The sequence below is a fragment of the Aaosphaeria arxii genome (genome assembly GCF_010015735.1).
Source record: "Aaosphaeria arxii CBS 175.79 unplaced genomic scaffold BU24scaffold_5, whole genome shotgun sequence".
NCBI lineage: Eukaryota > Fungi > Ascomycota > Dothideomycetes > Pleosporales > Aaosphaeria > Aaosphaeria arxii.
Window position 1 is genome coordinate 1,026,605 of NW_022983478.1, and position 12,353 is coordinate 1,038,957.

At 46.9% G+C, this 12,353-nt stretch overlaps 3 protein-coding genes across 3 annotated transcripts; 2 read left to right on the forward strand and 1 right to left on the reverse strand.

The window, feature by feature from the left end:
- Positions 1-3,525: 3,525 nt before the first annotated feature.
- BU24DRAFT_371198 (NAD(P)-binding protein) lies at positions 3,526-4,925 on the reverse strand (the record flags this gene model as incomplete). Its single annotated transcript, XM_033524456.1, has 4 exons — positions 3,526-4,287; positions 4,347-4,687; positions 4,739-4,793; positions 4,871-4,925. The coding sequence occupies 4 exons, from the start codon at positions 4,923-4,925 to the stop codon at positions 3,863-3,865; spliced, it is 876 nt and encodes a 291-aa protein (XP_033382838.1). The 3' UTR covers positions 3,526-3,862.
- A 166-nt stretch (positions 4,926-5,091) lies between these two features.
- On the forward strand, positions 5,092-6,278 carry BU24DRAFT_215847 (yeats-domain-containing protein). The gene is made up of 2 exons (XM_033522001.1): positions 5,092-5,283; positions 5,334-6,278. Exons 1-2 carry the CDS (start codon positions 5,251-5,253, stop codon positions 6,138-6,140), a joined length of 840 nt encoding a protein of 279 aa, XP_033382839.1. The 5' UTR covers positions 5,092-5,250; the 3' UTR covers positions 6,141-6,278.
- Positions 6,279-7,946: 1,668 nt separating this feature from the next.
- BU24DRAFT_423434 (amino acid transporter) lies at positions 7,947-9,900 on the forward strand. Its single transcript, XM_033528249.1, has one exon. It carries the CDS (start codon positions 8,207-8,209, stop codon positions 9,878-9,880), a length of 1,674 nt encoding a protein of 557 aa, XP_033382840.1. The 5' UTR covers positions 7,947-8,206; the 3' UTR covers positions 9,881-9,900.
- Positions 9,901-12,353: the final 2,453 nt, after the last annotated feature.

Below are 12,353 nucleotides of genomic sequence, written 5' to 3' on the forward strand. Positions count from 1 at the left end.
CATTTTCACTAATGGAAACGGATTCTAATGTATGTCCTCTTGATAGAGTTTCCAAATTGAAGACCCCGACGCGCATACGGAAAACGTTGTACATTGCATTGTTGAGACGCTTACGCAGGGTTCTAACGTTATTGGCAGCTGCATATGCAATGTGATACTAGCCCTATCTTGCCGCACGCAGGCTCCAGTCTGCTGCGAATGCCTACTGAACAAAGCCCGCGTGTTTACATTTACTCTGATGAAATGTTTGGGGTTCTATGGCGACAATGAATACACTCAATTGGAAATACTGCGAAAGTGCTGAAGCAGGTGTTGTGACTCTTTTGGGATCCTTCATGGATGGCCTACAGTCAATGATAGACTGGCCAATCTTCCGTAATGGCATCTCATGCTACAATTAAAGAATGAAGAGCGAAGGCAGAATCTAAAGAGTGGAATGAAAGGTAGTTGAGATTTTCTCATATATGTTTCAAGATCAGTTCTAATCCAGATTGAAAAGTACTCATCAATGGTATCAAGATGCAAAAACTCGCGGTATTCTACATGGGAATCATGGATTGATTGAACTCATATATGAAGTATTGGCTTTGGAGATACTCCTGAAAACGACTTGAATGAGGCCATGGTTTTAGAATTGTCGTTCATCGCGACAGGTAACGCATGATATAAATTTCGGCTCTTCTGCAATTCTTTTGATCGTGGAATTTCTAGAAACTTTTCGTAGCGATTTTAGAGTAATGCTAAACCATAGTTCTCCTCCATTTGGGCTTGATCATTGTTGTTATGCTTTTCTATTTTTTTATGAGAAGAAATTGTTCTTTTAAGAAACATTCAAAGAGTCTTGAGCTACTTATACTTTGGACATTTCAATCCGGTTGCGCAGAAATTCGTTCAAATGTCACCTTAAGGTAAATGGATCTTGCGAAATCTTCGTCACTGATTAGTATAACATCATTGTGCCTGTCAACGGGTGAAAACTTTGATATGACAAACGCTGTAGTACGTTCTAAAGATATGTTTCTAAAGATATCTTTATGCCCGGAAAGTCCTTCAGTAATTAGCGATAGTGACAGTATGGTAATATGTGACTCGGGACGATATTCTATGCCACTGTATGCTATGTTATAATTTTTATCATTGGACCTTCTTCTGTATCAAAGGCAGACTGCGGCTCCACAACGCAACACAACCAGGTGTGGTTAGTACGTAATTTTGTGTACATGTATTCGCATTGCATCATGAAGTTTACTGAAGAGAAATCCAATGACTTCAGGAACAGCGATAGATTACCTAGTTTAGACGTACTTAGAGTGGGGAGTATCATACGACCCAGGAGCGGTGGATAGGTAGGATAGACTGAAATCAGCCACAGTCGATAGGCCGTCGGAGGTAGGTGAACAATGCCTTAATATTTTTCGAGTGCCCTGATTGATATATATATGCTCTGTCTAGTCCTTTCCCCCCAACATGTGATCTCCGAATAGTGTCATCTGTATGCTACTCCCCAATGCAGTGTTTTGTATAATCTTATTCAACGTCAACATCCGTTTGGATTATTCCAAGAAATAATAATTAAGATTCCTTCAAAATTGAGGGGGAAAAAGATGAAATTAGAGATTAGCGCTCGTCGGTTCAATTATCAATAATTCGCCACTCTTATGCCCTCCCTCTTTGACCTCGTAACCATGGTATCAATCCGAGTTAAGAAAAGCGGCAGGGATAGGATTATCACTGAACCCAATTAGACACAATAACCGCAACGGCTACCACATACACAAACTGGCCGAGCGCAGGTGTATTATGAGTGGTGTGATGCTAAACACTGCGTATCGTAGTCTGGAAGACGCCCATACTCCACCAAGCAGGACCCTGCTGGAGTAGGTGTGATTTCGAGCATCACATACCCTGGGAAATATGCATATCTGGAGCATTAGCTTCTTTTGGACGATAAGAAGCTCACCATTGGAAGCTCTCGTATGCCCATGTATGTGACGTTATCCGTGCTGGCACACGATTGGGCAGCCTACAAGCCACTAATGTAGATATTGCTTTTTCATCTTGGAACATTTTGGACTGCATTTGCCGCCATCCAGGCCGTGTAATATTATAAACTTAATATTGAACGAAGTTTAGAAAGCTCGTATGATGCGGAGATCACGTTGATCTGAGGCATAAGACCAAGGTGGATCTCATGGAGGAGAAGTATTGGAAGTAGGCGGTCCTGTACATCGGAGATCATCTAAAGCTGTATGAAGAACGTAACTGATCCTACCGATTAAAGATTTATTGTAAAGCAAGGCGGTCTCGATATAACGGGCATATGGTCTTTTGGCAGATCGTTACCAAGGTCTGATGTGTTGGTGGCGCACAGGCGGCAATGTTCAAAGGGCTTCGGCCTATACGGCCGCTCAGAGCTGAGTGGTGGAGGCTTTGAAGCAAGGGTTAAGAGGATCGTATAATTCTTGATACTCTGAGTGCTCTTGTGGCCGGGGTTGTCCCCGCTGTGCAGGGCGACACATACCAACGGTCAGTCTCTCTGGCTTGAAGGCACACTAATGGCGAATCCCTAAGCCAACTATTGCCTCATATTCACTTCGTAATAATAGAAGTAAGCTTGGAATTGATGAATGATCAATGAATCGCGATGTAGATGCTCTGCAGTGTACGGAGTATGGCTAATCTGACTGCGTTGGCTCTGATATCAACCCAAACTATTGTTCACCGCCATCAAGAGACGGAATAATCCTAACTTAAAGATTATAACGAGGCTGCAGTTCATCAATAGCCGCGTCAACCCCGACGGTAGAGTTTACACAAAGCTGCAAAGTGCATCAAGTGGCTTGAAACTAAAGGGTGTTCATGGGTGTTGTGTTACCACACAAGGAAGATATGCAGGCATTTGCCGCCTGAACGGGGAAAGACGCGCGGGAAAACTTTGTTCAATTGATAATCAAAGGCAGTTAACATTGACTCGGCGATGTGCAAATGTGAACAATTTCAAATGCGTGGAGTTGCATAACGTTTCTGGAGTCTCTAACATTTATATAAACCCTTGGTTCACTGGCACAGTAATGCTGGGTATCACGTTCTACTACAATTCATTCTATCATCTCTTGAGCTGTATAAGTTACGTTATTCGCTTGCCAAATCCACATATTCCATTCATAATGTCCACCGCAAGTGGAAATGGCGCGGGTAGCAACAAAGAGTACGCGAATGTTGAGCGCTGCAAGACCTTGCTGCTCGATCTCGAAGGGAATTTCCCCTATGGCGATCACATGGCTTGGGTAGGGCCAGAGCCTGAAGAGCTCATGTGTTCCAGAGAGACTGGTAGGGCGCTTATGGCTCTATCAAAGGCAGATGGCGGCAAGTATATCAATATGCGCTCTCCAGACCTGCGCAAGAAATTGGATGACCTTGCTTCTCGTGGCCTCGGTGAAAAGGTCGAACACAATGGCATCAAGTTCAAGTTTGACATGCTTGCGAATGGTCGCACGGGAGTTTTCTAAGGCCCTCATACCTTTTGGCGAGTTCGTCGATGTCATTTCTAGGTATGCCATCTGGTATACCGCTCTGTTGACTGACAAACTAACGCCCGCATTCGTAGCCATTGTTGCACCACTCCGACAGGGAGGTATTCCTTCCCAGTTTGGGCATACATTAAAGGTAGAATCTCGGGCAGTGATAGGCATTGAAAACCTGAACATCCACATTTCGTAATGTGGAATGCATGCTGTCCGCACAGATGCGTTTGGATCTCGGGCTATCTAAATAGTCAAATTAAATACACACTTATTCTCACATTATTCTGTCCCTGACCCAGTGAAAGCTGCATGTTCGCTTTCTCTATAGCCAGCTTGTTCTACACCATGTTCTTTCGCCATGCTCGTGTGGCTAATGTCTCGATCTCTTTAACCTCTACAGGGCCGTGCACAGTCTCATCCTCGAGCGCCTCGACTACTGCCTCACCAACTTGATCAGCCTTCAATGGCTTTATACCTCCAGCCCCCATGAGCCATGTTAAGCGTCCTCCCACCGCATCATTGACCGTTGCAGCAATTCCACCTAGAGCAGCGATCGGCATAGTGAATGTCCGTGAACGGTCGTACATGAAAGGTGCCCTAATGAAGATCGAGCGAATCTTGGGGAAGGTTGTACTGATTATCGATTCTGCTTCGCGCTTCGTGGTTATGTAACGTGCTGGTAGAATTGGTGTCCCCGCAGCAGCCGATATGTAGACAAAGTTTGGCACATTCCGACTGGCTGATTCCTTCGCTAGACTTACAGCTGAACAGATTATTAGATTCGAAAGATAAAGCACCACTGAAGAGATAAACACTGCTTACCACTATCCCTATTCATAACTTCGTAGGTTAATTGTCCGTCCTTCTCTTGTGGGCGCAGCGTTTCACCTTCCCTTTGTTCGAGCGGATTTTGTGTCCCTGCCTTTGTCGTGCTGAAAGCGCGTTGTAAGCCCGCAATTGGCGATTCTTTGCCAGATATCACCCCTTTGTAGTCGGCCTCCAATAATATACCCATTGAGTGAACTACGGCATCGGCGCCTTCGAGGTGTTTCGTATAAGTGGAGGGATTCAGGATATCGCCCTGGTGCCACGAGACAGAAGTGGCCCACGACGGTGCATTCGGCGAAGACGAGATAGAAGACCAATTGGGATCTCCTGAGCGTCTGAGAGATATAAATTAGCTCCCAATGCGCATGAATAGTAATGTAACATACGAAATCGAGGTCACAGCCCAACCTCGATGTGCTGCGGCTTTGCATATACGGCTTCCTGAGTAGCATTAGTATCGAAATCTCACTAAAGAACATGGTAGACCATGGAAAAAGGGTAATAAAGATGTCAAATACCTAAGAAACCATTGCCACCACAAACTACCAGCTTCTTCTTCACAGCTTGAGCCATTGCGACGTGTGAAGCGGGAGAGAGAGAAATGTTGCGGGTGTCACTACACAGGAGCTCAAGTGTTGATGTCACTCCACTAAGATCCTGGTAAGGCTGCAGGGATTACGCGCCAAGAGATCTTCGAAAACCGCCGACCACCGACCGCCGACCGCCTGCAATCGACCTTCAACTCTCTACTTTTTTCATAACACAGTATCTTCGACAGTCTCACAGTCATTTCGTATCGGGGCCTTGCGAACTTAGTCACATAGTGTAGCCATTGTTTGACTATCTTGAGCTGCTATCCCGGAAGCGTTCGCTGTGTTTGAGGCACAGCTCTCTCACGATGCCTGCACCCGCAGCAAACAAGCGTGTCAAGGTCCGCCCACCACGAACTTCACGTTATCACGGTTAACTGATGACATGTAGAACAAACGAATAAGTCGAAACATCATAATCGGTTCTGAGGCATTCAATCTTCCACCTGTCGGCGACCCCGCGCGTCCGAAAGGCATCCCCGACGATCATACGAAGCGTTGGACAGTATACTTGAGGCAACCTGAGGGTGATCCATCACTTCGAACATGGCTGAACAAGGTTCAATTCAAGATCTTCAACACATACGAGAATCCGTTGCGCACATGTGAGAATCCACCATTCGAAGTTACGGAGACAGGGTGGGGTGGCTTCATGATCGATGTCCGCCTGCATTTCCAACCCATTAGTGGGGAGAAGGCTCAGTATAGACAACACTTCCTCCAACTCGAAAAGTATGGAGACGAAAAGACACAGGCCGAGCAAGAGGCAGCAGGTTGCGTACGCTCCGAAACGTTGGAGGTAGTGCAGTTCAACGAACCGACTGAAGCATTATTCGAGGCTTTGACGTCAGAAGATCAGTGGAATCATCTTGCATCACAACTGAAGGGTGGCAAGAAGGCAGCTATGATGGCTCTCGGACCGAATGGAAGGCCAAAGCGAGGATATCCAAACGGGGAAAGGAGCGCCCAACTACCGGAAAAAGGAGGCGATGGGGTGCCTTTCAGTCAACCCGAGGAACTTGCACTCATTCAAACAATAAAGGAAAAAATCGGGGTTGTAGAAAAAGAATTGGACGAGGAGATTAAGCGGCGGGAAGAAACTGAAAAGAAGCTGAAAGACCTCAGAGCCGAATTGGGCCACGAAGCCGCACAACAAGCAGCACAACAGGCGAGCGGCGATCGCAGTCGCCGACGATGATATCCCTCTTAAAGAATGTGTTGTGTACGATATTCAATTGATTGATACGGTAAGAGAAGGGCCCTTTCGACCTTCAGGCGTTCAAGGAGTTTGGGTAATTTCGAAGAGATATCCCGATGTAGCCGCCCCCAATTTGGCAATACAGTAACACGAGTCCTACAATTATCACGACTCTGTTGATTTCGAATAAGCATCAATAACCAACGCTTTTCATTGGCGGGGGGCGGGTGCTCTGCCTGGTGGCGACATCTCCCCACACTGGATGAACCTCAACTGATGCGTCTCAAGTCAATTCCTATCTGGGCTTCGGTTGGGCAGTCAATGCCATTGCTACGTTCCCATCTGCTCCAGTACGTGGTAGAATTCACCCGCCATCAGTATCACGCCCAAGAACAAAGTTCCCGAGACTATCTACTCCATTCCACAGCGCCAGCGTCCACAAGCGATAGCAATAATACTACCTTTTGCGCCCAAGACAATCTTCCTCTTTTGCGCCTACAGGCATGTCTAACGACATCTTTTGTCAAAGGGACCAACATCATAAGCCCATGGTACCCTGATTGCGCGCTTTCTAGCATTTCCCGGGACACGGTCCGCCATGTTACCCACAAATCTTAGTCATAGAAACCTTTGTGAGTTTGTACCGATGCTACACGTGTAAAGGGAAGAGTGCAGGGTCTCTACCCGCCTTGACTCCTAGTCAAACTTGAATTGTAGCATGCTCTGCTCGTTGAGTCCGACACTTTCTCCTTGAACGAACAATCCACTCGACAACTTACAAGTCGATGTCTACCGCCGCTTGCAGGAAGAGCAACTTGAGAAATGCACACGGACACAATGACTGAGCGAACCCCATTTCATGGCGATTAAGAACAGTGAATCTGCCACAAACACCGGATCCAGGCCAGTGTCAGTAGAAACCAGATTCGCATCAAGTGCCGAAATCCTGCGATGCAAGCACCGTTCGTTGGCCAGGCCAGGTTCCACAGTTTGGGAAGACCCTGACTGTCTCTCACACTGCGGACTTACTCCTCTACACCGCTGGTACTGAGCCTCGAATGAAAAGGAAGGATTTACGACGCGATTTGCCCATTGCAGTAATATTTCGAGAACTGTCGTGCACCTATCGGAGCAGCCCAATTGTTGCAATGTGTTCTAACCATACCTGGAATCCTCACTCTTCGGCCGAAATGCCAGGCGCCCATTCTCCAAAATCGTACAGATGTCCAAGAGTAAAAGATCTCCCATATTGCCTCCTCCTTGAGAGCTGGCACGTGCTTGGCCTCTGGATCGCCTGGTTAGCCTATCCGACACACCCTTTAGCGCAGCCACTGCCGAGATTCATTCCTCAAACGACGTCACTCCCAACCCTATATTTGCATCACAGTCAGTCGATGTGTGGTTCTATGTCGTGCGCCCAGCGACCTCTCTTTGGGATGATTATCCGATTCACAGGACATTGAGCGTCGTGACTACCTAGAGTTCCTGGACGTTGCAAGTTTGGGGATGAGAGTCAAGGCTTTATACATTGTCACAGCACGAAATGACAGCGCGCCTCTCCTCGGTACTTCCAGGAACGTAATGATCATACCTGAAATAGAAGAACAATGCAACATTTCTATAGGTCGATCCTGTCTTGATGTAGAAGTGCGCTGTGAATCTTTTATTCTTCCATGGGAATGATGCGGACCCGTGTAGTACTCTACTAGACGGGTCCGCAAATTCTTGTCCCCATCAGTCAACCTTGGCCACAGTTTATGTGGAGACATGAGTCCCTTCATTCGTGCTATTATGAACACGCTGCCGCCTCGTTTCTTCAGGAAATGAATGAAGATTGGATCTACGTCATGCCATAAGGGTCTCCCATGCCCACAGAAATCGAAATACATCTTCTCCACTTTCTCCAGTCTTCTCCATTGCTGCACTGCCATTACAGACATCAAACACTACTTACTACCCCAAAAACTCGATAACCTCAGCACCTACTCGATCGAATCGCACCCGCAAGCGGTAACCGATACCGCTATCCAAGAAACTGTATTGCAGTAGGTTTTTCATCTTGCACTATGGATGGACATGATGTCGAAGCTGCCCATGGCGAAACTGCCAACCGATATGGCCCTCCCTTGAGCGACAAGCCCACGGTCCCAAGCAGCGATTCCTCTGGCGGCAGCAAGCCTATATCTACCGAACGCGAACCCATTTCCAGCAACAGACCCATGCTACCATTAACGGCCGATGCGACCCATAAACCCAAAGACCCTCTCAACGACGCCACACCTGATAACAACACTGAAAAATTTGACTCAAGTTCCGACAGCGACACAGCCATTGGAGACGTGTCTGATATCCAGAATGCCAGCAAAAGGCCAACAAACCAAGAAAACGACCACAAGAAGATCAACACGACACAAGCAGTCATTATCTTCATCACCAACGAAGTGGGTATTGGCATGTTATCGCTGCCGTCTGCCTTGAATACTTTGGGCTTCTTTCCGGGCATCCTATGCATCGTTGTCATGGGAATGCTCAGTCTATACACAGCGTACAATTTAGTTCAATACTGGCGTAAATACCCGTATATGCTCAACATCGTGGACTACGGACGGGTTCTTGGCGGTCCATGGCTCGAAGCCGTGTTTGCTATAGGCTTCCTGATCAATATGGCGCTAATATCTGCCTCGGCGGTGGTTACCATCTCCATTGGTTTGAATACAGTCAGCGAACACGCAACCTGCACAGTGGTTTTCTCTCTTCTTGCAGTTCTTGCGATGTGGGCCATGTGCGTGCCTAGGAGTATGCGTTTTGTATCATGGGCTTCGTGGCCATGTACTGCCTCCATCATTGCGACTGTCATGGTCGTGATGATAACGCTCGGTGTGCAAGGACCTCGCGACCCAACTGCACCACTTAATCTGAAGGCAATTGGCAGCCCGACATTCGTGGAAGCCACCGCTGCATTTCTCAATATCGCTTTTGCCTTTTCCGGAAACCAAGCATTCCCAACCGTACTAGCGGAGATGGAGAACCCCAGCCGGGACTTTCCTCGTGCTGTGGCCATCGAAAAATGCATCACTACGACAATCTACGCCATTGTTGCAACGACTGTCTATGCACTAGCGGGTGCCCAGGTCGCATCTCCCGCCATCGGTTCGCTCCAACCCTTGATGGCGAAGGCGGCTTATGGTGTAGCATTCATCGGCTTGCTAGGTACTGGCCTCATCTTCGGGATGACCGCAGGTCGATACCTCCACGTGGTCTTAATCCGACATATCGACACTTTCAAGCGTGACAAGTCCGGGAGGCGTAACTCTATCCCGTCGGACCCATCTCGTGGACGGCGTTCTTCTCTCGCCATGCCTGAAGTCAGCAGAAAGTTAGACTGGGCCGTCTGGCTGTTCTCGGTCTCGGCCTTCTGGATTGTTGTATGGATTCTTTCCAACGCCATTCCCGTATTCGATTCGCTCCTCAATGTCTCGTCGTCGCTACTCCTTTCGTGGTTTACTTGGGGAGTCACGGTACTCTTTTGGTTCCACCTCAATTGGCATGGCAAATGGCGTTCATCCACGAAAAAATTGCTTGTCGCTGCATTGAATGTCTTCATCATGCTCACAGTACTATACATGATGATCCCGGGAATGTATGCAAGCATCGTCTCGCTTCTGAATGTATTCTCAGATCCTAACGAGACAGTGAATGGTCCGTTCACTTGTGCGGACAACAGTATCTTTAGTTCTTAGCGTTCACTACTGAAATACCCCTGTACGATTAAACGAAGTATAGCGATAGTAACAATGTTCCTTTTGACCTTGACATGATACATACTATTGGGCTTTGCAGAAGAAGTGAACTGTCAGCTTTTGGTGAACGGTTTCAAGGGCAAGATGACTCGGTGCAGTGCCTGTAGACCTTCATGATTGGCTTTGATCATTTCACTTCTGTCATGAACACCACCATCTCTACAGCCTCTTACTGCAAGTAGCAAATGTCCTCTTCATGGATATGCTTAGCTCACCAATAGAGAGTGAAGTCCCGTAAAAGTAGGCACAAACAATGTTAAGGTACTCGAACAATGAACCGAGCAGTGATTGAGGCTGAGTGAACAGTGAATGTCATGGGACATTGTGCATCTGATAGTTCAGACGATACTCTTGAGCTTTGGCCAGTGCAGTGTTACTGCATTCACCATAACATTCAAAGGCGTTGTCCAAGCGTCCTTCAATCACACCGCCATACAGGAAGGATTCTGATTCACTGCTTGGTTCCGAATCCCCAACATCCAATACACGGATATAAACCCCACATAAAACCTCCCCAACTCACTCCATCACAACACAACGCAACAAAACTCCAACTCACAACTCAACACGCAATTCAACCCAACCAATCAGTTGCGTAGCCCACATCCCACCCAACCAAAAAACCCAAAAACCACACCTCTCAAAACCCCACCAACAAACCAACGACACGATGTTCACCAAGATGTACACCAACGACCTATACCTCCAGAAGGTCGGGGACCTTCCCGAGGGGCTCATCGGCATCATCGGAAGTCCTACACGCATACTTCACAACGAAGAGACCCGGACAACCCTCTTCGCACAGTCCGTGTCGGGCAGGGCCGTTGAAATCGACATCCGGAGGCCAGAATTCATCTCAGCGATTGCGAAGCTCGCTAATTCCGGTACCAACAAGACGGTCCTGGTCAAGGGTGTCGAGTTCTGGTACCATCGGGAGTCTTCCCTGAACCGGGCCAAGCGCAGCGTGGGCAGGATCTTTCACAAGTAGGCGATGGCATCAAGCTGTGCGACCTTGGAGATGCGGTAGTGGATGACCAGGAAAGCAAACACCATTTGGAACGCAGCTGTGTATATTGAGGGCATGTTTCGATAACTGGAAGGATATCTAGATGGAAGGAGGGCTTTCAAAGATGATGAGAATTGAGGGATTCTTCCGACAGAGGACCTGTTATGGTAAACATGTCTTGCTATGATGCAATGGACATGCGATGCGATAGTTCAGAAGTAATCAATTGAATGAACTCTCTGTACATCTTTAATCATATGAACACTGTGTGACTCAACGTGATGTCTAACTCCAGAATCAATCATTTCCCGTTGCAAATGGACTAGGTGAGTGAGAGAACCGTCGTACCATACAATGAGCCCCACTCAAGCTAATTTGTATCTTCATGTGAAGTCTATCAGAACTATTTCAATTTGTCCATGACTCAGAATATGTTTGGTGTGACGTGATAGATGGCGTAAATTACGGGGTCACTGCGGAGCAGTGAGTGCAACACATAGCCAGCGAAAGTATAATATTGAAAAGAAAAATGAGTATAGGTTGCCAAATAAATCATTCTATTGCGTTCAGAAAACTCTTTAACTGGAGGGTACCTTTACTTCAAGCCCCAGACTCGGTCATGGTATTCAAGACTCGGTAGTCGAAGACTCGAAGTCCCACGACAGCATTCGAGCACGATGTAGTGAAAATCTCGATTCAAATCTTACCACCGGGCATTCGTCTTTTGGTTTGCAGCGAATATTCTTGTGATTCAGTGGGAAATGTCTTCCAATATTTTCTGCGTAGTGAGCGAAACCGATCAAAGGCTCACCGTGTGCTATTAGCGATACCAAGCGATGAAAAAATCGTTCAATCTCAAAGTTTCTAAGGAGGCTTTCTTCAAAGATTATTGCGGGTGTTCCTGGGTAATGAGATGTTGATCAGGTACATGATATAGGCAGTGATTGTTAAGACATAGCTAACCAGTCAGAGTGAGACGTCGCGGGAGAGGAACTGAACGATCGAATGTTTATACATTTGCGATATGAGAGGAGCTTGTAGCTTTTAGGAATGTATCAAAGGAAATGAAGCGAATGATTCCGTAGAGAGATTAAAGAAACATGGTGACAGGTCAATCTCAAATTGTTATGTCAAAAAGAGGCGTTCATTCAATTCTTTTTGATTCGAGGATGATCCCACCGGAGAAGGTTTTCGGAAGCCTCACGCGGGCTTTAGAGCTAGATAGCGTTACGTCCGGCCTCATAAATAAGCAACTGAACTTAGAAGAATAGGGCATGTTTCTGGAGCTAGTCAATAACGTTCAAGGAAACTTATCTGCATTTTCTATTTCATGTTGTAGTCTTCCTTACAGCCAACAGAAACTGTAAGTATACTTGGGGCATATCGTGATAATACAATATGCGGTCT